This window comes from Lagenorhynchus albirostris, chromosome 12 (assembly GCF_949774975.1).
Source record: "Lagenorhynchus albirostris chromosome 12, mLagAlb1.1, whole genome shotgun sequence".
Lineage (NCBI taxonomy): Eukaryota > Metazoa > Chordata > Mammalia > Artiodactyla > Delphinidae > Lagenorhynchus > Lagenorhynchus albirostris.
Genome location: NC_083106.1, coordinates 59,818,056 through 59,844,483, shown reverse-complemented (window position 1 = coordinate 59,844,483; position 26,428 = coordinate 59,818,056). Strand labels below are relative to the sequence as shown.

The following is a 26,428-nucleotide window of genomic DNA, read 5'->3' as shown; positions in this document are numbered from 1 at the left end:
TTATCTGTTGTTCTGCCTCAGTTATTCTGCTATTGACTCCTAGTGTATTTTTCATTTCAGTTATTGTTTTGTTCATCTCTGTTTGTTTGTTTTTTAATTCTTCTAGGTGTTTGTTCTTTAATTCTTCTAGGTCTTTGTTAAACATTTCTTGCATCTTCCCGATCTTTGCCTCCATTCTTTTTCCTAGGTCCTGAATCACTTCACTGTCATTATTCTGAATTCTTTTTCTGGAAGGTTGCCTATCTCCACTTCATTTAGTTGTTTTTCTGGGGTTTTATCTTGTTCCTTTATCTGGTACATAGCCCTCTGCCTTTTCATTTTGTCTTATCTTTCTGTGAATGTGCTTTTCCTTCCCCAGGCTGCAGAATTGTAGTTCGTCTTGCTTCTGCTGTCTGCCCTCTGGTGGATGAGGCTATCTAAGAGGCTTGTGCAAGCTTCCTGATGGGAGGGACTGGTGGAGGGTAGAGCTGGCTGTTGCTCTGGTGGGCAGAGCTCAGTAAAACTTTAATCCGCTTGTTTGCTGATGGGTGGGACTGGCTTCCCTCCTTCCTGGTTGTTTGGCCTGAGGTGACCCAGCACTGGAGACTACCCAGATCTTTGTTGGGGCTAATGGTGGAATCTGGGAGGGCTCATGCCAAGGAGTACTTCCCAGAACTTCTGCTGCCAGTGTCCTTGTCCCCACGGTTAGACACAGCCACCCCCTGCCTCTGCAGGAGACCCTCCAAAACTAGCAGGTAGGTCTGGTTCAGTCTCCTGTGGGGTTACTGCTCCTTTCCCTGGGTCCTGATGCACACACTACTTTGTGTGTGCCCTCCAAGAATGGAGTCTTTATTTACCGCAGTCCTGTCTTAGTCCTGCAATCAAATCCCGCTAACCTTCAAAGTCTGATTCTCTTGCAATTCCTCCTCCCATTCCTGGACCCCCAGGTTGGGAAGCCTGATATGGGGCTCAGAACCTTCACTCCAGTGGGTGGACTTCTGTGGTATAAGTGTTCTCCAGTTTGTGAGTCACCCACCCAGCATTTATGGGATTTGATATTATTGTGATTATGCCCCTCCTACTGTCTCATTGCAGCTTCTCCTTTGTCTTTGGATGTGGGGTATCTTTTTTGGTGAGTTCCAGTGTCTTCCTGTCGATGATTGTTCAGCAGTTAGTTGTGATTCTGGTGCTCTCGCAAGAGGGAGTCGCCATTGGTATTTTGATAGGGATTGCATTTAATTTGTAGATTGCTTTGGGTAGTATGGACATTTTAACAATATTAATTCTTCTTATCCATGAGTAAATATGGTATGTCTTTCCATTTATTTGTGTTATCTTCATTTTCTTTCATCAGTATCTTATAGTTATCAGAAGTACAGGTGTTTTCCTCCTTGGTTAAATTTATTCCTAAGTATTTTATTCTTTTTGATGCAGTTGAAAATGGGATTTTCTTTATTTCTTTTTCTGATAGTTTGTTATTAGTGTACATAGATGCAGAAGATTTATGTATGTGAATTTTGTATCCTGCAAATTTACTGAAGTCATTTATTAGTTCTAATAGTGTTTTGGTTGGAGTCTTTAAGATTTTCTGTATGTAAGTATCGTGTCACCTGCAAATAGTGACAATTTTACCTATTCCTTTCCAATTTGAATGCCTCCTCTCTCCCCCCCACCCATTGCTAGTGCTAGGATTTCTAATACTGTGTTAAATAACAGTGGCAAGAGTGGGCATCCTTATCTTCTCCCTGATCTTAGAGGAAAATATTTCAGCTTTTTACCTTGGATTTATGTTAGGTGTGGGTTTGTCATATGTGGTCCTTTTTACGGTGAAGTATGTTCCCTCTATACCCACTCTGTTGTGAGAGTGTTTAACATAAATCGATGTTGAATTTTGTCAAATTCTTTTTCTTCATCTATTGCGTGTTTGTGTTTTTTCCAGTTTTCTTCTTATAATTGATTTCTAGTTTCATACTGTTGTTGGTCAGAAAAGTAGCTTGATAATGATTTAAATCTCCTTAAATTTATTGAGACTTTTTTGTGGACTAATGTGATTTATCCTGAAGAATGATCCATGTGCCCTTGAAAAGAATCTGTATTCTGCTGGTTTTGGATGAAAGGTTCTGTGTATCTATTAAGGCTGTATGGCCTCATGTGTTGTTTAAGGGCAATATTTCCTTACTGATTTTCTGTCTAGATCATCTATCCATTGATGCAAGTGGGGTGTTAAAGTCCCCTACTATTGTATTACTGTCAATATCTCCTTCATGTATGTTAATATTTGCTTTATGTATTTAGGTGCTCCTGTGTTGGGTGCATAAATATTTATGTGTCATATGCTCTTGTTGGATTGATGCCTTTATTATTACATAACACCTTTTTTGTCGCTTGTTGCAGTCTTTGTTTTAAAGTCTATTTTGTATGATATAAGTATTGCTATCCCAATTTTCTTTTCATTTCTATTTACATGGAGTATGTTATTCCATCCCTTCACTTTTAGTCTGTGTTTGTGTTTAGATCTGGAGTGATTCTCCTATAGGGTGTGTGTGTGTGTGTGTGTGTGTGTGTGTGTGTGTGTGTATCTTGTTTTTTTAATCCATTCAGCTACCCTCTTTTGATTGGATCACTTAGTCTCTTTACATTTGAAGTGATTATTGATAGGTATGCACTTATTGCTATTTTGCTAATTTTTTTCTGGGTGTTTTTATAGTTCTTCCCTCTTCTTTCTTCTTCTATGTTCTCTTCCCTTGTGACTTTCTTTAGTAATCCACCTTTACTGTATGTTTGCTTTTACCAGTGAGATTTTTTCTTTCATAATTTTCTTGTTTCTAGTTATGGCCTTTTCTTTTTTGCTTGAAGAAATTCCCTTAACATTTCTTGTAATGTTGGTTTAGTGGTGATGAACTCCTTTAGGTTTTTTTTTTTTGCGGTACGCGGGCCTCTCACTGTTGTGGCCTCTCCCGTTGCGGAGCACAGGCTCCGGACGCGCAGGCTCAGCAGCCATGGGTCACGGGCCCAGCCGCTCCGCGGCATGTGGGATCTTCCCGGACCGGGGCACGAATCCGTGTCCCCTGCATCGGCAGGCGGACTCTCAACCACTGTGGCACCAGGCAAGCCCTCCTTTAGCTTTTATTTGTGTAGTAAACTCTTCAGTTCTGAAAGATATTACTTCAATTCTGAAAGATAAACTTGCCAGGTAGTGTCTTCTTGGTTGTAAGTTTTTTTCCTTTCAGTACTTTGAATATATTGTGCCAGTTCCTTCTGGACTATAAATTTTGTGCTGAAAACTCAGCTCATTATCTTATGGGGGTTCCCTTGTAAGTAACTAGTTGTTTTTCTCTTGATGCTTTTAATATCTTCTCTTTAACTTCTGACATTTTAATTGTAATGTGTCTTGGTGTGGGTCTCTTTGGTTTCATCTTGTTTGGGACTCTGTACTTCATGGACTTGGATGTCTGTTTCCTTCATCAGGTTAGGGAAGTTTTTTAACCATTATTTCGTCAAATAGGTTTCCTGTCCCCATTTCTCTCTTTTCTCCTTCTGGGACCCCTTTGTTGTGAATTTTAGTAAGCTTGATGTTGTTCCAGAGGTCCGTTAAACTCTTTTTTCTTTTTGGTGTTCTGATTGGATGATTTCCACTACCCTGTCTTCCAGTTGGTTGATCCATTCTTCTGCATCTGCTGTTGGTTCCCTCTGGTGTATTTTTCATTTCCGTTATTGTATTCTTCAGTTCTGATTGGTTCTGTTTTACATTTTCTCTTTGTTGAAAGTTCTCATTGTGTTCCTCCATTCTTCTCCTCAGTTTGGTGAGCATCATTTTGGCTATTCCTTTGAACTCTTTATCTGGTAATTTGCTTATCTCCATATTGTTTAGTTGTTTTTCTGAGGATTTGTTCTTTTTGTTTGGAAGGTCTCTTCGTTTTGCCTAACTCTCTGTAGTTGTTTCTTTGTATTAGGTATATCAGCTAGGTCTCTCCGTTTGAAAGAGTGGCCTTATGTAGGTGTCCTATGGGGCTCAGTGGTGCAATCTCCCCTGCTTACCCGAGCCAGGAACTCTAGGGGTTTCCCCTGTGTGGGATAGCTGTGCCTTCCTGTTTTGTTTGGGCTGTGATTGGTGCAGGTGTGCTGGCGGGTGGGGCTGGCCCCCAGCATGAGTGGCTGCAAGGCCTGGCCATGACTGTTACAGGTGCACTGTTTATGGGACTGGTCTCCAGTGTGGCAGATACCTTGGTGAGACACCGGTCAGTGCTGGATGGAGCAGCTCACTTGATAGGGTGAGGCAGGAGCTGCTTTGGAGGGGCCAGCTGAGACAGGCCGGTTGGGCAGGGCTGATCCTCAAGGGATGCTGGGGCAGGGTGGATGGTGTTAGCTAGGTTGACTGAGCGTGACAAAAATGGTGCCCACCTGTGCTGGGCCAGCTAGGTGGAAGGAAAGTAAAAAGATGCCTGCCAGCACTTCTGTTCCTAGAGAAAGTTCCACCAGATTGTTGCTCCTTTGGCACATGCCCTAAAATTAGTCAGTGAATCTCCTTCTCATATGGCCCAGGTACTTTTCAAGCTGCTGCCTTTGCACTGGGACTTGGAGTGAGTGAGTTTGTGTCCAAGCCCTTCAAGAGCAGTCTCGGTTTCCCACATCCCTCTGGCTCTCCTGAATATAATCTTCACTGTTTTTCAAAGCTGCACATTATTGGGGCTTGTTTCCTGGTGCAGGTCCTCTGGGCTGGGAATCCCAATGTGGGGCTCAGACTCCTTGCTCATCAGGGGCTACCACCACTGTGGCTGTGATATCCCTCCCACTTGTGGTTGCTGTACCCAGTGTGTGGGTTCTGACTAGGCTACATCTGTGTCCCTACTTCTCATCTCAACATCCTTAGTTGCAGAAAATCTGTTCTGCTAGTCTTCAGGTCATTCTCAGAGATTTGTAGTTACCGTTCTGGTGTGTTTGTGGGAGGAGGCAAGCTCAGGATCTTCCTACTCTGCTTTCTTGATCCTGCCCCAGTACACATTTTTTAAAATCAAAAAATTTCCCTATGAAACTTATAGTTTGGCTCAATTTTAGATCTTTATTGCAAAATGAGTTGCTCCTTTGTGATACTTATTAAAATAAGAATGTTATTCATTTTACGCTAGCATCTAGAACTCTGTATAGGGCAATATTTCTAAAGATAGATTTTTTTGGGGGGTTCCCATATTTCTGTTATTTTACTACCTAATATTTAATATCTACTAGTGTTATTTTCTCACTGTGCTCTTTTATGTGTTGTTTTATAGTTTTTCCATTTGGTCATAAAAATTAAAGTAGAATCAATAATTTCTAGGTTTTACAGGTCTCAGTGTACACCCCAAATGTGAAAAGAAGTATGAGGACAAATGGGAGAATCTTAGCTAGAATTGTGATAGGATTTTAGTGGTTCTTGGTCTAGCAGAAGGTCTCAAGTCTTTTGGATCTAAGCTGTTGTCAAGAGGGCTTCAAAAGAGTTGAGAGTAACAGCAGCTGTTATCTGCGCTGTCCAATATGGTAGCTGGTAGCCAGGTAAGACTCATATAAGAAAAGCTCATTACCTTATTGAGCACTTGAAGTGTGGCTAATCTGGATTGACTTGTTCTGTGTCAAAAATGCACAGGACTTTGAGGACTCAGTATGAAAAAAAGAATATAAAATACCTCAATAAGTTTTTATTAATTTTATGTTGAAATGGTAATACTTTGGCTACACAGCAGTTCACCCTTATCTGCAGTTTTGCTTTCTGTGGTTTTAGTTACCCACAGTCAAACATGGTCTGGAAATATTAAATGGAAAATTCCCTAAGTAAACAGTTCGGAAGTTTTAAATTGTGCACTGTCCTGAATAGCATGATGAAATCTCGTGCCATTCCACTCCATCATACTCCAGATCCCCAAACATTGACATGGTCTGCTTTTGACATTTAACCATTGACATCATCATGGCTCCTGACCCAGGGTCACCTGAAGCAGATGATCCTTCCTCTGACGTACTGTCAGAAGGTCAGTAGTCGCCTGATGATGTGTCACAATGCTTATGTCATTCCCCTCACTTCATCTCATCAAGTAGGTTATCATCTACGTCATCACCAGAAGAAGGAGGAGTACAATACAGTAAGGTATTTTGAGAGAGAGACCACATTTACATAACTTCTGTTAGAGTACATGGTTATAATTGTTCAAATTCATTATTAGTTATTGTTGTTAATCTCTAACTGTGCCTAATTTATACATTAAACTTTATCATAGGTATGTATGTATAGGAAAAAACAAAATACATATATGTTTGGTACTATCCACACTTTAAGGCATCTACTGCAGGCCTTGGAATGTGTCCCCCACAGATAAGGGAGCACTACTTTTTTTTTTTTGCGGTACGCGGGCCTCTTACTGTTGAGGCCTCTCCCGTTGCAGTGCACAGGATCCGGATGCACAGGCTCAGCGGCCATGGCTCACGGGCCTGGCCCCTCCGCGGCATGTGGGATCTTCCCGGACCGGGGCACGAACCCGTGTCCCCTGCATCGGCAGGCGGACTCTCAACCACTGCGCCACTAGGGAAGCCCGGGAGCACTACTTTTTAATGTGACCACTGGGAAGTTTAAAATGGCATATGTAACTCCTGTTTGTGGTTCTTATTATATTCTGTTGGACAGCACTGGCTCTAGATCTCTTTTGATAAGTAATGTCTTTTCTTAGATATGGGTCTTCCAAAGAGACATCAAGATATCACTATGTTAGTGCACATAAGACTAGAGCTGTAAAATTACCAAGGTAGCTAAGGACAGGACTTTTCCATATAACTCTGCCCCAGCATAAACTGTACAGAGATTTGTCTATGTGCACTATGCTTGCTCCCACTCCCTCACCATACTTCGCCCTTCATTCTGGCCATGCAGAGCAGCTTGACAAAACTGGGGGCCTCCTGGAAATCTCAGCATACTTGTTGCTTGCTCTCAGCTGGATCGCTTCTGAAATGTTTCTTGAAAATGCAACTGCTTCAACAATAAGCTTCTTAATTATGTCGTGGGTTCACCACGAGGGTATACAAACAGACCCTCAGCAGTAGCTAATTTTCCTTTAATTGTATCTCATTCTCATGTTGGAATATCCCATTTCTTATTCATGAAAGCCTAACACGTGTTAATCCATTACAGGTGGAGTAACTAACACGGCACAATATCAGAACAGACTAATGGTATATGAACCTAACCAGGTAAGACTCATATAAGAAAAGCTCATTACCTTAATTAAAATGAATATTTAAAGATTGCTACAGTAATTAGGAGTTGGAATGCCAAGTCTATACACACACATGCAACTTAAACTTACATAGAGAAAAGGAAGCATCTGGTTAAACTGCTTTTTGGTTGCCTTTTTTTTCTCACAAAACACAGAATTTCAGCTCCTGTCGTTTTATGCTATACTCAATGCTCAACTTTTTCAGAGTTTTGCATAATGTAGGAAAAAGGGAAAATATATTGATGAGTTACATGCCTTTATTACCATGTATCTCAAGTGGCTGTTCATCATTGAGGCATCATGAGAAAGGAATTGGATTGTCCTGTTGCCACATCCTTTTAGAAGGCCTGTCATTCTAGGAGGGGAACGTGCTTATGGTTTCCTTATTCCCAAATAAAGTGATAACTTTTATTTAACTCTATATAGTCAATGTATCCCAGGACAGTGTGTAGGACAAATCTGAAGAAGTATCTGAAGAGTTGGCGCATGTTTTTCATCTAAGAGCTGGGCCTGCACTGGGAGCATTTTGATGGTGGCTGTCCCTTCTATCCACTTTTCATGCACACTTAATGACTTTTCTTTCCCCAAAAGAAGAACTATTTTTATTCTCTTTTCCTTCTACCAAAGTATCTGTAACTGTGGCACATGTTTGCTGAATTTTGTCATTTCTATGATTTTGGTAATATAAGTATTTTTCATGATTTTGACAATATTCCAGAATGATTTGATTAGGAGGTTTCATCTTCATCAGCTGAAGATAATGGAACACAAAACAACAGGTTGGCTTTGGCACTCTGGGTTGGGACTAGCCATCAAATATATGTTCAGAGTGACCTCAGTCTATTTAGTATTTTTTAATTTTAACAATTACTTGATTCTGAGTTTAGCGAAGGTATTTCTGTCTTTGCAAGTGTTTCCTGATGTCATTAGAGGCTGTAGGTTTCAGAGACCACGTGTCCCTGGGCCGGATGTCCCAAGAGGGATCATTAATTGCAGTTGCTTAAGTTTGGTGCACACGTGGTTAAAGAGGAAGAAGGTGTTAACGTTTCTCAGATGAGTTCTGTTTCATGTTTGTACACACATGCTCTTTTTAAAAATTCTGCTGGCATATTGTTTACGGTGGGCACTGGCAAACATCACATCTGCTTGCATCTTGTTCAGAATCTCAATAACTCTATCATTCAGCCCTGGTGCTTATTTCTCTTCTAGGCCTTTGTGGAGAGTCGATAATGCCTGCCATCTGCCACAGAGCACATCGCTACCTGCCAACAGGCAGGCTGGGGTGACCTCTGCTTCCGCAGCACTGATTAGTATTCACACGCTAGCTTATTAGGAATGACCCCACCAGGCCTCTCTGTTTCTTTGCCTTTGCAGCGGTTGGTGGCTCACCTGGCAGGCATGGCAGTGAAGGAAGCTAAAGATATAATCAGGGGATGCAGTCAGGCTTTGCAAACCAGATGGCATCTATAGTCCTGTGGCAGGGGACTGGACTGCTAGTGGAAACATTGATTCTTAATACTGTGATGGGTTGCCTCATTTTAGAAAGCACCTAAGGAAAGCATCATCAGTCTTGAGTTAAATCCACTCATGCATAATGTATTAAAGATATTTCTTAAGAGAATATCTGAAAGAAAGGTTTGACTGTTTTATTAAAGATACATTTAATTGGAAGGAGGTTCTTAATATGACATGTTTAAAAAGGGGGGAGCAGATAAATTCAAGCCTTAAAAAACTGGACAAACCACTTTCTTTTTCTCATGTTAGTGTGTCTTTGAAAGAGAAATTACAAATGAGCCAGTCGATAAGCCAATAGTGAATGGACCAATATTTATACAAAACTTTCTTTTTTGCTTCTTCCTTTACAGCTCTGTGAACTGAAATTCTGTGTATTCAAACCATCATACGATTTTTCTGGTCGAAATCCAAATTTTTCTCTGCAAAAAGAAATAATCTATGTTCTTCCTGTATGTTTAGTGTTTATGTAAAAAGAAAATGGTAAGGTTTACTTACCTGACCATTACTTAGCTGAGATTTAAAATTAAAGTCATATTTGATTTTCATCTATTTTTACATTATATTTTAAATAGGAGCCTTATTTGAGAGGAGTTGAGCATACCTTTCTCATTCCTGAGAGTGATCTAGAACCAAAAATTAGAGGTTTCACCATTCCCTAAAGTTACCACAGAACATTTGGTCTTCTAACAAAACAGATAACCATGTGCCTGGAAATAACCTTTCCCAATCTGCTGAAGATGTGAGTGTAAATATATTAAAGGCTGTGAGGGGTTTGTTGCTGAATCAAATCTTTTTTTTTTTTTTTTTTTTTTGCGGTACGAGGGCCTCTCACTGTTGTGGCCTCTCCTGCTGCAGAGCACAGGCTCCGGACGCACAGGCTCAGCGGCCATGGCTCACCGGGCCCAGCCGCACCGCGGCATGTGGGATCCTCACGAACCCGTGTCCGCTGCATCGGCAGGCGGACTCCTAACCACTGTGCCACCAGGGAAGCCCCACAATAACTTTTTTTTTTTTGCGGTACGCGGGCCTCTCACTGTTGTGGCCTCTCCCTTGCAGAGCACAGGCTCCGGACGCGCAGGCTCAGCGGCCATGGCTCATGGGCCCAGCCGCTCCGCGGCATGTGGGATCTTCCCGGACCGGGGCACGAACCCATGTCCCCTGCATCGGCAGGCGGACTCTCAACCACTGTGCCACCAGGGAAGCCCCCACAATAACTTTTTAAAAGTGCATATTATTGGACATGTGCCAGGCATTGTTCTAAATGCTTTAGGCGTATTAGCTCATTTACTCTTCACAAAAGGCTTGTCAGGTGAGTACTGTTATCTCTGTTTTACAGATGAGGAAACAGGCACACACAGGTTAAGTAAATTGCCAAGGTCACACACAGATGATAAACTCAGGCATTCTGGATCCAGAGCCTGTTTTGTTATCATTATACCACCATACACAGTATACCTAACCATGCACTCGTACTCTTAAGTCATTTGCAGGAGTAAGTTCTCTCAATTGGGAGAAATAACCAATCATGAAAACTTCTAAATTCCCATATGCTCCCCTTACAAATTCAAAATGCAACCCAAGGAAGAAGAAATGCAAATAGAGTTAGAACATGTGGGCTCTTCTGCACTTGTTCTCAGGCAAGAAGCCCATACCTTTCAAAGTATATAAACAACATTCAAATAGAATGTGATTGACCAACATTAGAGTCCCCACTACTAATGAGGCACTGCTGTTTTCTGCCCTGGAGGTCTCCACTTATCAGAATTCACCTGAGTTTCTTTTTTCTCTTTTTTTGTCTCAGAATAAGTGGATAAGCCGCAGCCCCATGCTGCAGAGGCGGGTCTACCATTCCATGGCTGCTGTTCAAAGGAAGCTTTATGTTCTTGGAGGCAATGACCTGGACTACAATAACGACCGGGTCCTCGTGCGGCATATAGATGCCTACAACATGGACGCTGACCAGTGGACGCGTTGTAATTTTAACCTGTTGACTGGCAAGTACCTTTGATTGAGTAAATCGGGAAAAGCAGAGATTCAGGAAGTTGCCATACTTGTTTTCTTAGATATCCGTAGTGCAGCTGTAAATATTAAGTGCATGGTGGTAGAACAACTTGCTCTTATTACCCAGAAGGGTGTGCATTGTTTATCTCACAAAATCGGACTCAATCAGGTGGCTGAACATCTGGCTTCTCAGGGCCTGTGTTACCTTTGTGTGTGTTTTCACATTGCCGAGAGAGACGTGTCAGGTCCATTATTGTCTATCAGTATTCATATAGGAACATTGGTTTAAGTAGGAGGAACCAGGCGCTGAAAGAGGTAATGACTCTTTACAGGAGCAATTTATTTTTTACTTCTCACTACTTTTAGTCCTCTTATTTCTTGCGAGTGCAGAATGGTCTTCATTGTTTGTCAGTGTCAAATATCGTTTCTGCCTGTATTCTCCTAAAGACAAAACCTTAGAGATGTTCCGTGCCTGGGGGTTTGGCAGCACTTCTGGCCACACAGACCCACCCAAGCATTACCACGGGGTAGCACTAGGTAGGGACCATACTCATCCCACAGGGGAATAAAATGAAAGCAGCGAACAGCTTACCCCTGACTTTTTTTTATGAAGTTGAAAACTTGTCCTCCCTTTTCGGCCTACGTGATTAAGATCCCTTCTAGGCTGCTCTAATAGGAAAATCGCAGACTCGAATGGGTGGGCTGGACTGTTGCCTCAAGACACTTTAATATGCTGAGTGGGCACTCAATCACTCACAGCTGCTGCTACGGAGGCCACAGTGGGGGCATAACCAGTGTGAGAGGTTCAGATGCTTTGTATTGAGCTCCTGTTTTTGCGAAAATGATCTTTGAGGCCCACCTACAAGCACTTAACTCTTAAGTTGCTGTAGTGGTACCTTAGCCCCTTGGTCCCTCGATCTGTGATTCTGTCTGCTATAGGATCCAGCTTATTTATTACCCGAGTCAATCCTGTGTCAGCCCATCAATAAAAAGAGACTATCTCACTCTCTGATGGCCTCCAGGGAAGAATATGTAGTAGTGAGTTATTCTATCTTCTTTTTTAAGTGGGGGCGGAACCTTTCATCATTTTGGCGTGTCAGTATCTAGGGACTACCCAGGCTGGTCCCAACTCAGGAACTTTAATATAGTCTTAAAACTGTTGTGTATGTAAAGAAAAGGTTAGTAACTTTATCAATCTTTTCTGTCATTTGTCTTCATTTGGGGCACACTAGGGGCATGGCTCTGTTTTATTGGCTTCTTGCGGTTGCAGCCATTACAAATGTAAGCACTTGCTTAAAAAGCATTTGTAGTACAAGAGGTGTTTTGCATTCCTAAAATATACCATATAAACTAATGGCATACAACATAGTATAAAACTTAGTTCTATGTGGATTATTGCTGTATTTAATGCTGTATTTACTAACTTGGCTGGCTATTAAGTGTTATGGCCGGATTCTGACCCAACACAGAGTCATTCTCTGAGAGTGGTTAATTCTTCCCTCTGAGAACTGGGAGACAGTGATTAGTTGAGGCAGAAATCCTGTGGAATATACAAGTGTGCCACAGAGGGAAATTGAATCCCTCAGTGGCAAAAGGGTTAATGAAGACATGCAAGGAAATGGATTTATTTTTCCTCTTTATTCACTTCTCTTTACTTTAGGCCAAAATGAATCTGGAGTTGCTGTCCATAATGAGAGAATATATTTAGTGGGTGGATATTCGATTTGGACGAACGAGCCTCTGGCTTGCATCCAGGTGAGTGGTTTAAGTTCCTTTTGGAGTTTGTACAAGTGGTTCAGTGAGGTTATTTTTGCAATGCTGCTATTGCAGGGAGAGATGTTTACAGGTAGGAAGAAGACTGAGCTTCCTTTGTGCAGCTAGTTCAGCCACTAAACTTCATCCTGCATCCTAAAGATGCTAACTAATAAATGATGGAGCCCTGTTGAAAATAAAGATGGCAGTGAGCTTTGAAAACATATGTTATACTGGAAATGGGGACAGTGGAATGCTTTTTCCTTTCTTTTAAACCAAAACATCTAGAAATCTTGGTAATAGTACTTTCACATCTGCAAAACTTTACAAATGTCTCCTTTCTATACCATTTTCTTATTTTCTGTATTACAATTCATTCAACAAATGCCACCTATGAAGGTGGTGTTCTTTCCTGGCAGAAGTGAGTAGTAGTTGTTTACGATTGGAAGCTTGTATTGCTTCCCTCTTAGAACTGTTTTTACTGTGTTCCATAGGTGTTTTTAATTCATCATGTTTTCATTTTCATTTGTCTCCAGGTAATTTTTTAATTCCTCTTTGATTTCTTCAGTGATCCACTGGTTGTTGAGTAGCATGTAGGTTAGCCTCCATGGGTTGTGTTTTTTGCAGTTTTTTCTTACAGTTAATTTTTATTCTAGTAGAGTTGTAGTCATAAAAAGATGCTTGATATAATTCCACTATTCTTAAATTTACCAAGGCTTGTTTTGTGGTCTAGCATGTGATCTATCATGGAGAATGTTCCATGTGCAACTGAAAAGAATGTGTATTCTGTTGCTTTTGGATGGAATGTCCTATATGTGGCTATTAAGTCCATCTGGTTTGATGCTTCATTTAAGTCCAGTGTTTCTTTTTTGATTTTCTGTCTGGGTGATCTGTTCACTGATGTTAAGTGGCATGTTAAAATACACTACTATTATTGTGTTACTGTCGTTATCTCCCTTTATGTCTGTTAATATTCACTTTATGTATTTAGGTGCTCCAATTTTGGGTGCATAGATATTTACAAGTGTTATATCTTCTACTTGGATTGACTTCTTGATCATTATGTAATGCCCTTCTGTGTGTCTTGTACCAGTCTTTGTTTAAACTCTATTTTGTCTGATATAAGTATTGCTACACTGGCTTTCTTTTGATTTCCATTTGTATGGAAAATCTTTTTCAATCCCCTCACTTTCGGTGTATGTGTGTGTTTAGATATGAAGTGAGTCTCTTGTGGGCAGCATATATATAGGTCTTGTTTTTGTATCCATTCAGCCACTCTGTGTCTTTTGATTGAAGCATTTAGTGCATTTACATTTAAAGTAATTATCAATATGTATGTTCCTATTGCCATTTTGTTAATTTTGGGGGGGTTGTTTTTGTAGATCTTTCTTCCCCCTTCTTTTGTTCTCTTGTGATTTGATGACTGTATTTAGTGTTATGTTTGGATTCCTTTCTCTTTTTTTCTATGCACCTATTGTAGATTTTTGATTACCATGAGGTTTATATATAGCAATTTGTGTATGTGTATATGTGTGTGTGTGTGTGTGTGTGTGCATAGTTTTAAAACATACATGTTGTTTTAAGTTGCTGATCTCTTAATTTCAAATGCATTTTAACAACCCTGCGTTTGTATTCCCCTCATGATTACTGTTTTTGACATCATGTTTTATATCACATTGTTTTGTGTATCCCTTAACTGCTTATTGTGGATATAAATGAGTTTTACTACTTTTGTGTTTTAACTTTTCTACTGGCTTTCTGTGTGGATGATTTCCTACCTTAACCGTTTGTTTACATTTACTGATGAGCTTTTTCCATTCATAATTTTCATGTTTCTAGTTGTGGCCTTTTAAGTGAAATAGAAAAGAGAAGCTCCTTTAACGTTTCTTGTAAAGCTGGTTTGGTGGTGCTGAACTCTGCTAGCTTTTGCTTGTTTGTAAAACTTTTGACCTCTCCGTTAATTCTAAAAGAGCCTTGCTGGGTGGAGTATTCTTGGTTGTAGGGTTTTCCCTTTCATCACTTTAAATATATTGTGCCAATCCCTTCTGGCCTGCAGAGTTTCTGTTAAAAAGTCAGCTTATAGCCTTATAACAGTTCCCTCGTGTACAACTTTTTGCTTTTCCCTTGCAGTTCTTAATGTTCTTTCTTTAATTTTTGCCATTTTAATCAATGTATCTTGGTGTGTTCCTTTTTGGGTTAATCCTGTATGGGACTCTGTGCTTCCTGGATTTGGGTGACCGTTTCCTTTCCCAGATTAGGGAAGTTTTCAATTATGTCTTCAAATATTTTCTCAGCCCCTTTCTTTCTCTCTTCTCTTGGGACCCCTATAATGCGAATATTAGTGTGATCGATAGTGTCTCAGAGGTCTCTTAAATTGTCCTCATTTATTTTTATTCTTTTTTCTGTTCAGCATCAGTGATTTCCACTACTCTGTCTTCCAGCTCACTGATTCATACCTCTGTATCATAGAGTCTGTTGATTCCTTCTAGTGTATTTTTCATTTCAGTTATTGTATTCTTCATCTCTGGTTGTTCTTTATAGTTTCTAACTCTGTTAAAAACTTCTGGGCCTCCCTGGTGGCGCAGTGGTTGAGAGTCCGCCTGCCGATGCAGGGCACGCGGGTTTGTGCCGCGGTCCGGGAGGATCCCACATGCCGTGGAGCGGCTGGGCCCGTGAGCCGTGGCCGCTGAGCCTGCGCGTCCGGAGCCTGTGCTCCGCAACGGGAGGGGCCACAACAGTGAGAGGCCTGCATACCGGAAAAAACAAAACAAAACAAAAAACTTCTAACTTCTTGCTTTGTGCATTCATTCTTCTCCTAAGTTCTTTGATCATCTTTACAGTCACTACCCTGAACTCTTTCTCAGGTAGATTGCCTATCCATTTCACTTAATTCTTCTTCTGGGGTTTTTACCTTGTTCCTTCATTTGGAGTATGTCCCTCTGTTGCCTTGTTTTGCCTAACTTGCATTTAAAATTTTTCTGTGTCTGGTAGGTTGGGTACAGTTCCCAGCCTTGGGTAAGTGACCTTTTGTAGGAGATGTCCTATGCATCTTGGCAGCACACACCCCTCTCATCACCAGAGCTACATGCTCTAGTGGTGCCCCTATATGGGCCGCATAGGTCCTTCTTTTGTGACGGGCTGACTGCTGTGGCTCACTGGAGGATGGAGCCAGGGTCCAGAAGACCTCAGGGCTGCTGCCTGCCCACTGGTGGATGAAGCCAGATCCTGGGCCTAATGCTGGCCTACTGGTGGGCAGAACTGAGTTCTGGGAACTGGTTGCAGGGCCCAGGGGTTCCAGAGCTATTGTCCAATCACTGGTGGCTGTGGCTAGTTCCTAACACAGTTGGTTGCAGGGTCTGGGCTGTCCTGAAGCTTGTATTGGCCTGCTAATGGGCAAGGCCAGGGCCCAGCCAGTGTGAGGGCAGGGTCTGGCCTGCTGGTGGAATGGCCAGTTCCACAGGCTGCAGGGCTGTGGTTGTATTGTGGCTCATGTTCACCCCTTGGTGGTTAACAGTGGTCCTGAGACTAGAGAGGCTCACCAGAGGCTGTTGAAAGGGCCCAGGGATTTCTGGGGCTGCCCACTGTGTCCCAGCATCTCTGGGTGGAGGGCCTTAGGGGCCCCATATGTAGTGTCTATGTACTAGTTTGTAGGGCTGTGTCCTGAGCCCTCTGGTAGGCAGAGCCATGTCCGGGGAGCTCTGGGCTCAGGGAGTTTTAAGGCAGCCCTTCTGCTAATGGGTGGAGCTGTCTCTGCTCAGTTAGCTGCTTGGCCTGAGGCATCCCAGCACTGGTACCTAGTCTGTTGGGCCAGGGTAGGGCTGGGTCCCGAGGCTAAAAAGGTAGAGGGAGGATTAAAAAGTGGCGCTTGCCAGCACCAGTGTCCATGAGGTAGAATGAGCTCCCCAGAATGGCCGCCTCCAGTGTCTGTGTTCACAGGGTGAGCTGTGAGATCACTCCAAGATAAGCAGGTAGGTCTGACCAAGGCTTCTTTCAAATTACTGCTTCTGCTCTGGGACCAGGAGTGTAAGATTTCATGTGCACCCTTTAAGAGTGAAGTCTCTATTTCCTCCAGCCCTCGGGCACTCCTGAAAGTAGGTGCTGCTGGCCTTCAAAGCCAAATGCTCTGGGGGCTCATCTTCCCAGTGTAGGACCCCTGCGCTGGGAAATCCAACACGGGGCTCAGACCCCTCACTCCTTTGGAAGAACCTCTGCAATTGTAATTACTCTCACCACTGTGGGTTGCCCACCTGTGGGTATGGAACTTGACTAAATCACAACTCCGCCTCTCTTACCCATCTCGGTGTGGTACTTTCTTTATATCTTTAGTTGTAGAAAGTCTTTTCTGGTAGGTTCCAAACTTTTTCATCAATGGTTGTTCTGCAAATAGTTGTAATTTTGGTGTGCCTGTGAGAGGAGGTGAGCTTAGGGTCTTCTACTGTACCATCTTGGCCAATCTCCAGAGGCAGTACACTCTTCCACATCAATCTTAGAAATATTATTTTTAATGTGTCTCTATTTCCTGGCTTCTGGAGTATCCAGGGTTGTTCCTCTGACTCTAATGTCTCCTCTTTCATTTCTAATTTATTTATTTTCTTCTTTGATTAGCAGTTTTATTATTATTATTTTTTATTGGGGTATAGTTGTTTGTTTTACAATGTTGTTAGTTTCTACTGTACAGCGAGTAGAGTTCCCTGTGCCATACAGCAGGTTCCTATTAGTTATCTATTTTATACATAGTAGTGTATATATGTCAATCCCAATCTCCCAATTCATCCCACCACCACCCCCCGCTTTCCCCTCTTGGTGTCCATACATTTGTTCTCTACATCTGTCTCTATTTCTGCCTTGCAAACTGGTTCATCTGTGCCATTTTTCTAGATTCTACATATATACATTAATATACGATAGTTGTTTTTCTCTTTCTGACTTAACTTCTAATTTATTTGAGTCCTCTCTTTTTTCCTTGGTAAGTCTAGCTACAGGTTTACCTATTTTGTTTATCTTTTAAAAGTGGGTTTAAGCTTTACTGACCTTTTCTATTGTCTTTTTATAGTTTCTATTTCATTTATTTCCACTCTGATCTTTGTTGTTTCCTTCCTCTACTAACTTTTGGGCTTAGTTTGTTCTTCTGTATCTAGTTCCTAGTGTAAATTTAGGTTATTTATTTGAACTTTTTTTCCTTAACGTAGGTAGGTACCTCTATGATCTTCTCTCTTTCAACAGCTTCTGCTGCATCCCATAAGTTTTAGTATGTTACATTACATTTTCATTTGCTTCAAGGTATTTTCTGATTTTTCTTTTGATTTCTTCTTTGACCCGTTGTTCAGTAACATGTTATTTAATCCTCACATATTTGTGACTTTTCCAGTTTTCTTCTTCTGATTCCTAATTTCATACCATTGTGGTCGGAAAGGATGTGTGATATGATTTCAATCTTAATAAATTTGAGACTTGTTTTGTGGCCTAACATATATCCTGGGGAGTGTTCCAGAATATATTTTCCTCAAGTGTACATGGGACATTTATAAAAACCAATCATGTACTAGGGTTAAGGCTACAAAGACTTAAAAATTAAGTATTATGTATGTAGACTATAATATCTAACTACAATATAATTAAGTTAGAACATAAAAAGTTAGTTAAATAAACTCCTACTTTGCTAAATAACTCATGGGTTAAAGAAGTCCTAATGGAAGTTTAAAAAATACCCAGAACTTAAGGATAATAAAAACAATACATAGCAAAGCATGTGGGATACATATAGCATAAGTTAGAACATGAACACAAAAACCCGCAAAGTAGAAGAGAGAATAATAACGATAGGAAAATAATGAAGTAGGAAACAAAAATACAGTAGAAAAAATTATCAAAGGCACAAATTAGTTCTTTGAAAAATCTTGAAACTCTTCATGGGAGTCTTTAGTTAACTGAAGTCTACCTTGTACTAGAGTTTGGTCCTATCTTTTGGATAACAACAAACAAGCCAACTATTTTCTTTCCAGGAGGGCTTCCAGTCTTTCATCTGTGCATGTATTTGTCAGTCACTGTCTTTGGGGTTTCTTTTTATTTTGTTCTTTTCAGAACTGTAGAACACTGAACTGAGCAACAGGCAGTGATCTGTAATGCTGGGACCCTGGTTTTTAAGTGGTTTGGGACCCTTCATTTGACTACTTACTCAATAGAAGCAAGTTTGGGTTTATTAAAAAGATGCAAATTTTAAATATACGTATGGGTATATTTCTACTAATTGTAATGTTCAATTAGATGAAGGAATAGAAATCAAGATGGAATGGTCACTAATCATATACACTAATTAACGCTTCATGACTTCTGGTTGTTCCCAAACAAATCTGTCCTCAAAAGATGAAGAGGTGAGGGACATGTGTATATCTTAAACCACTGAGGATATTCTAGAGTAGCCTCAGAACTACAGTGATTCTAAAAAAGATGTGATTCTTAAATGTTTTAATCAATGCCTATGTTAGTGGAATAAATTTCATCTCTGAGACTGGACAGTAAAATATTCTACTATATTTGCTTTTTTAAAAAATTAGCATTATGAAAATTTCTGTGTTCCAGTAGTCATTTTGAAGTACCAAATCAATCAGTAATTTTGCAAATGCTGTGTTTATTCCCTTGGCTGGCACAGTAGTCTCACAAAGCACAGATAAATTTGAAAAGGCTTTTAAGAGCCTTTATTGTTTATAGATAATAAGTTCATATAAGCATATGGATTGTCACTTAAAGAGATGCTTGGAATGAAAGTCTTCATGGATAAGAGACTTTCATTTTAGTTATTCACAACTGGTTATGGTTTACATTACCATTCATTCTAAACTATGGTTGCACAATCTCAAATACTTGTTTTTTTGGTGACTACAGAACTATTTATTTTGGTTCACTAAAAGTAAATATGTTGATGGTTGGAGAGACTAGCTACGTGTTCAAAAGGAAGCCATTTCTCTACTACTTGCTGGAAGAATATCCAACAGAGAAGAAAGATGAGAGACTGGAATAGTGTTTATGAGAAGATATTGATTAGACAGTAGAAATTCCTGAGTACCTATCAGCAGGATGAAAATTACAGGAAAGAGAGGAGACAAGATGGTGGAGTAGAAAGATGTGAGCTCACCTCTTCTTACGGAAGCACCAAAATTACAAGTAACCGCTGAACAACCACTGACAAAAAAACACTGCAACCTACCTAAAAAGTTACCCTACATCCAAAGACAAAGAAGAATCCACAGCTAGATTGTAGGTGGGATGCAACTGCGATAAAATCCAATCCCATATATGCTGGGTGTAAAATAATTATGCCACAGAAGTTCTCCTACAGGAGTGAAAGTCCTGAGTCCCACCTCAGGCCTCCCCAGCCTGGGGGTCTGGCAATGGAAGGAGGAGGCCCCAGGAAGTGTGGCTTTGCAGGCCAGCAGGGTTTGACCACAGGGATTCCACAGGACTGGGGGAAACAGAAACTCCACTCTTGGAGGGCGCATACAGGGTCTTGTGCACGTCAGGACTCAGGGAAGAAGTGGTGACCTCATGAGAGAGTGGGGCAGACTTACCTGCCAGTATTATATTGGAGGGTCTCCTGCAGAGGCAGGAGGCGGCTGACTCACTGCTGGGACAAGGACACTGGCGGTGGTAGTCTGGGGTGTACTCATTGCCGTGAGTCCTCTTGGAGGCCTCCATTTTCTCACCGAGACCTGGCCCCAACCAACAGTCTGTAGTTCCAATGCTGGGATGTCTCAGGACAAACAACCAACAGGGCAGGAAAACAGACCCACACATCAGCAGAGAGGCGCTTAAAGTCTTCCCGAATAAACAGGTAGCTGATAAACACACCCCCTGACATGGTCCATCCCACCAGAGGGACAAGACCAAGCACCAGCCACGAGTGGGCAGGTACCAGTCCATGCCACCAGGAAGCCTGTACAAGCCTCTTAGCCTCATCCACCAGAGGGCAGACAGCAGAAGCAGGAACTACAAACATGTAGCCTGTGAAACAGAAATTGCAATCACAGAAAGACAAAATGAGATGGCAGAGGAATATGTCCCAGATAAAGGAACAAGATAAAACCCCAGAATAACAAAGTGAAGTAGAGGTAGGCAATCTACCTGAAGAAGAATTCAGAGTAATAACAGTAAAGATGATCCAAGATCTCGGAAAAAAAGAATGGAGGCACAGATCGAGAAGATACAAGAAATGTTTAACAAAGACCTAGAACTAAAGAAAAAACAAAGGGATGAACAATACAATAACTGAAATGAAAAATACACTAGAAGGAATCAATAACAGAATAACTGAGGCAGAATGGATAAGTGAGCTGGAAGACAGAATGGTGGAAATCACTGCTACAGAACAGACTAAAGAAAATAAGAATGAAAAGAAATGAGGACAGTCTGAGAGACCTCTGGGACATTAAATGCACCAACATTCACATTACAGGGGTCCCAGAAGGAGAAGAGGGAAAGAAAGGGCCTGAGAAAATATTTGAAGAGATAATAGCTGACAACTTCCCTAACATGGGACAGGAAACAGTCACCCAAACCTAGGATGTGCAGAGAGTCCCAGGCAGGATAAACCCTAGGATGAACACACTGAGACACATGGTAATAAAACTGACAAAAATTGAAGACAAAGAGAAAATATTAAAAGCAACAAGGGAAAAAGCAACGGATAACATACAAGGGAACTCCCATAAGGTTATCAGCTGATTTCTGCAGAAACTGCAGGCCAGAAGGTGTGGCACCATATATTTAAAGTGATGAAATGGAAGAACCCACAACCAAGAATCTCTAACCAGCAAAGCTCGCATTCAGATTGGACAGAGAAATCAAAAGCTTTACAGAGAAGCAAAAGCTAAGAGAATTCAGCACCACCAGACCAGCTTTGTAACCAATGCTAAAGGAAATTCTCTAGGTGGAAAAGAAAAGGCCACAACTAGAAACAAGAAAATTATGAGTGGGAAAGCTCACCGGTAAAGGCTAACATACAGTAAAGGTAGGAAATCATCTGCACACAAATACGATATCAAAACCAGCAACTGTGAGAAGAGGAGAGCACAAAAGCAGGATATTGGATATCCATTTGAAATTAAAAGACCAGCAACTTAAAACAATCTTGATGGCTATATCAAAACCTCATGGTAACTGCCAACCAAAAATCTACAATACATACACACACAAAAAAGAAAAAGGAATCCAAATAAAACCCTGAAGGCAGTCATCAAATCACAAGAGAACAGAAGAGGAAGGGAAGAAAAAAGACCTACAAAAACAAATCCAAAACAATTAACAAAATGGCAGTAAGAACATACGTATTGTACAGGGTTCAAGATGGTGGAGTAGAAGGATGTGCTCTCACTCCCTCTTGCAAGAGCACCGGAATCACAACTAACTGCTGAACAATCATTGATAGGAAGACACTGGAACTCACCAAAAAAGATACCCCACATCCAAAGACAAAGGGGAAGCCACAATGAGACTGTAGGAGGGGCGCAATCACAATAAAATCAAATCCCATAACTGCTGGGTGGGTGACTCACAAACTGGAGAACACTTATACCACAGAAGTCCACCCACTGGAGTGAAGGTTCTCAGTCCCAGGTCAGGCTTCCCAACCTGGGTGTCCCGCAACGGGAGGAGGAATTGCTAGAGAATCAGACTTTGAAGGCGAGTGCGATTTGATTGCAGGACTTTGACATGAATGGGGGAAACAAAGACTCCACTCTTGGAGGGCACACACAAAGTAGTGTGCGCATCAGGACCCAGGGGAAGTAGCAGTGACTCCACAGGAGACTGAACCAGACTTACCTGCTAGTGTTGGTGGGTATCCTGCAGAGGCGGGGGGCAGCTGTGTCTCACCATAAGGACGGACACTGGCAGCAGAAGTTCTGGAAGTACTCCTTGGTGTGAACACTCCCAGATGCCACCATTAGCCGAACAAAGAGCCCAGGTAGGCTCCAGTGTTGGGTCGCCTCAGGCCAAACCAACAAGGAGGGAACACAGCCCCACCCATCAGCAGACAAGCGGATTAAAGTTTTACTGAGCTCTGCCTACCAGAGCAACAGCCAGCTCTACCCACCACCAGTCCCTCCCTTCAGGCAACTCGCACAAGCCTCTTAGATAGCCTCATCCACCAGAGGGCAGACAGCAGAAGCAAGAAGAACTACAATCCTGCAGCCTGTGGAACAAAAAGCACATTCACAGAAAGATAGACAAGATGAAAAGGCAGAGGGCTATGTACCAGATGAAGGAACAAGATAAAACCCCAGAAAAACAACTAAATAAAGTGGAGATAGGCAACCTTCCAGAAGAAGAATTCAGAATCATGATAGTGAAGATGATCCAGAACCTTGGAAGAAGAATGGAGGCAAAGATAAAGAAGATGCAAGAAATGCTTAACAAAGACCTAGAAGAATTAAAGAACAAACAAACAGAGATGAACAATACAATAACTAAAATGAAAAACACACTAGAAGGAATCAACAGCAGAATAACTGAGGCAGAAGAACGTATAAATGACCTGGAAGACAGAATGGTGGAATTTACCGCCACGGAACAGAATAAAGAAAAAAGAATGAAAAGAAATGAAGACAGCCTAAGAGACCTCTGGGACAACATTAAATGCACCAACATTCGCATTATAGGGGTCCCAGAAGGAGAAGATAGAGAGAAAGGACCAGAGAAAATATTTGAAGAGATTATAGTCGAAAACTTCCCTAATATGGGAAAGGAAATAGCCACCCAAGTCCAGGAAGCACCAAGAGTCCCATACAGGATAAACCCAAGGAGAAACAGGCCAGGACACATAGTAATCAAATGGCAAAAGTAAAAGACAAAGAAAAATTATTGAAAGCAGCAAGGGAAAAACGACAAATAACATACAAGGGAACTCCCATAAGGTTAGCAGCTGATTTCTCAGCCGAAACTCTACAAGCCAGAAGGGAGTGGCAGAATCCAACAACACATTAAAAGGACCATACACCATGATCAAGTGGGATTTATCCCAGGGATGCAAGAATTCTTCAATATATGCAAATAAATCAATGTGATACACCATTTTAAGAAACTGAAGAATAAAAACCATATGATCATCTCAATAGATGCAGAAAAAGCTTTTGATGAAACGTTTCAACACCCATTTATAATAAAAACTCTCCAGAAAGTGGGCATAGAGGGAACCTACCTCAACATAATAAAGGCCATATATGACAAACCCACAGCAAACATCATTCTCAATGGTGAAAAACTGAAAGCATGTCCTCTAAGGTCAAGAACAAGACAAGGATGTCCACTCTCACCACTGTTATTCAGCATAGTTTTGGAAGTCCTAGCCACATCAATCAGAGAAGAAAAAGAAATAAAAGGAATACAAATTGGAAAAGAAGAAGTAAAACTGTCACTCTTTGCAGATGACACGATACTATACATAGAGAATCCTAAAGATGCCACCAGAAAACTACTAGAGGTAATCAGTGAATTTGGTAAAGTTGCAGGATACAAAATTAATGCACAGAAATCTCTTGCATTCCTATACACTAAAAACAAAAGATCAGAAAGTGAAATTAAGGAAACAATCCCATTCACCATTGCAACAAAAAGAATAAAATACCTAGAAATAAACCCTCCTAAGGAGGTAGAAGACCTGTACTCAGGAAACTATAAGACACTGATGAAAGAAATCAAAAATGACACAAACAGATGGAGAGATATACCATGTTCTTGGATTGGAAGAATCAATATTGTGAAAATGACTATACTACCCAAAGCAATCTACAGATTCAATGCAATCCCTATCAAATTACTAATGGCAGTTTTTACAGAACTAGAAGAAAAAAATCTTAAAATTTGTATGGAGACACAAAAGACCCCGAATAGCCAAAGCAGTCTTGAGGGAAAAAAATGGACCTGGAGGAATCAGACTCCCTGACTTCAGACTATACTACAAAGCTACAGTAATCAAGACAATATGGTACTGTCACAATAAAAGAAATACAGATCAATGGTACAGGATAGAAAGCCGAGAGATAAACCCACGCACCTATTGTCAACTAATCTATGACAAAGGAGGCAAGGATATACAATGGAGAAAAGACAGCCGGGGAAAACTGGACAGCTACATGTAAAAGAATGAAATTAGAACACTCCCTAACACCACACACAAAAACAAACTCAAAATGGATTAGAGACCTAAATGCAACTGGACACTATAAAACTCTTAGAGGAAAATATATGAAGAACACTCTTTGACATAAGTCACATCAAGATCGTTTTTGATCCACCTCCTAGAGTAATGGAAATGAAAACAAAATTAAACAAATGGGACCTAAAGAAACAAAAGCTTTTGCAAAGCAAAAGAAACTACAAACAAGACGAAAAGACAACCCTCAGAATGGGAGAAAATATTTGCAAATGAATCAATGGACAAAGGATTCATCTTCAAAATATATAAACAGCTCATGCAGCTCAATATTAAAAAAACAAACAATCTGATCGAAAAATGGGTAGAAGACCTGAATAGACATTTCTCCAAAGAAGACATACAGATGGCCGAGAAGCACATGAAAAGCTGCTCAACATCACTAATTATTAGAGAAATGCAAATCAAAACTACAATGAGGTATCACCTCACGCCAGTCAGAATGGGCATCATCAGAAAATCTACAAACAACAAATGCTGGAGAGGGTGTGGTGAAAAGGGAACCTTGCACTGTTGGTGGTAATGTAAATTGATACAGCCACTTTGGAGAACAATATGGAAGGAAGTTCCTTAAAAAACTAAAAACAGAACTACCATATGACCCAGCAATCCCACTACTGGGCATATACCCAGAGAAAACCATAATTCAAAAAGACACATGCACCCCAATGTTCATTGCAGCACTATTTACAATAGCCAGGTTATGGAAGCAACCTAAATGCCCATCGACAGACGAATGGACAAAGAAGATGTGGTATATATATACAATGGAATATTACTCCACCATAAAAAGGAATGAAATTGGGTCATTTTTAGAGACGTGGATGAATCTAGAGACTGTCATACAGAATGAAGTAAGTCAGAAAGAGAAAAAAAATATCGTATATTAACGCATATGTGTGGAATCTAGAAAAATGGTACAGATGAACCAGTTTGCAGGGCAGAAACTGAGACACAGATGTAGAGAACTAACGTGTGGACGCCCAGGGTGAAAAGTGGCAGGGGGTGGTGTTGTGATGAATATGGAGATTGGGGTTGACATGTATACACTGATGTGTATAACGTGGACGACTAAAAAGAACCTGTTGTATAAAGAAATAAAGTTGAAAAAAAAAAGAACATATATATCGACGATTACCTTAAATATAGATTAGATGCTCCACCCAAAAGACACAGATTGACTGAATGGATACAAAAACAAAACTCATATATATGCTGTCTACAAGAGACCTTCTTCAGATCTAGGGACACATACAGACTGAAAGTAAGAGGATGCAAAAATGTATTCCATGCAAATGCAACTCAAAAGAAAGCTGGAGGGCTTCCCCGGTGGCGCAGTGGTTGAGAGTCCGCCTGCCGATGCAGGAGATACGGGTTCGTGCCCCGGTCTGGGAAGATCCCATGTGCTGCGGAGCGGCTAGGCCCGTGAGCCATGGATGCTGAGCCTGTGCATCTGGAGCCTGTGCTCCGCAACGGGAGAGGCCACAACAGTGAGAGGCCTGTGTACCGCAAAAAAAAAAAAAAAGCTGGAGTAGCAGTATTCATATCACACAAAATACACTTTAAGATAAAGATTGTTACAGGAGACAAAGAAGGACACTACATAATGATGAAGGGATCAATGCAAGAAAAAGATATAGCAACTGTAAATATATATGCACCCAACCGATAGGAGAACCTCAATTTATAAGGCAAATACTAACAGCAATAAAAATGGAAATCAACAATAATACTGGGA

The 26,428-nt window shown here is 41.1% G+C and overlaps 1 protein-coding gene across 7 annotated transcripts in view; it reads left to right on the top strand.

The window, feature by feature from the left end:
- The window catches only part of KLHL32 (kelch like family member 32), a 186,377-nt gene that overhangs the window by 152,920 nt on the left and 7,029 nt on the right, over window positions 1-26,428 (top strand). For 5 of the 7 annotated variants that reach the window (XM_060167646.1, XM_060167644.1, XM_060167643.1 and 2 more), the window contains 3 exons: window positions 7,133-7,191; window positions 10,534-10,726; window positions 12,394-12,488. In XM_060167646.1, coding sequence (XP_060023629.1) covers window positions 7,133-7,191; window positions 10,534-10,726; window positions 12,394-12,488 — 347 coding nt within the window. The remainder of the gene's footprint in view (window positions 1-7,132; window positions 7,192-10,533; window positions 10,727-12,393; window positions 12,489-26,428) is intronic. The other 2 variants (XM_060167649.1, XM_060167647.1) reach the window with 1 other exon arrangement.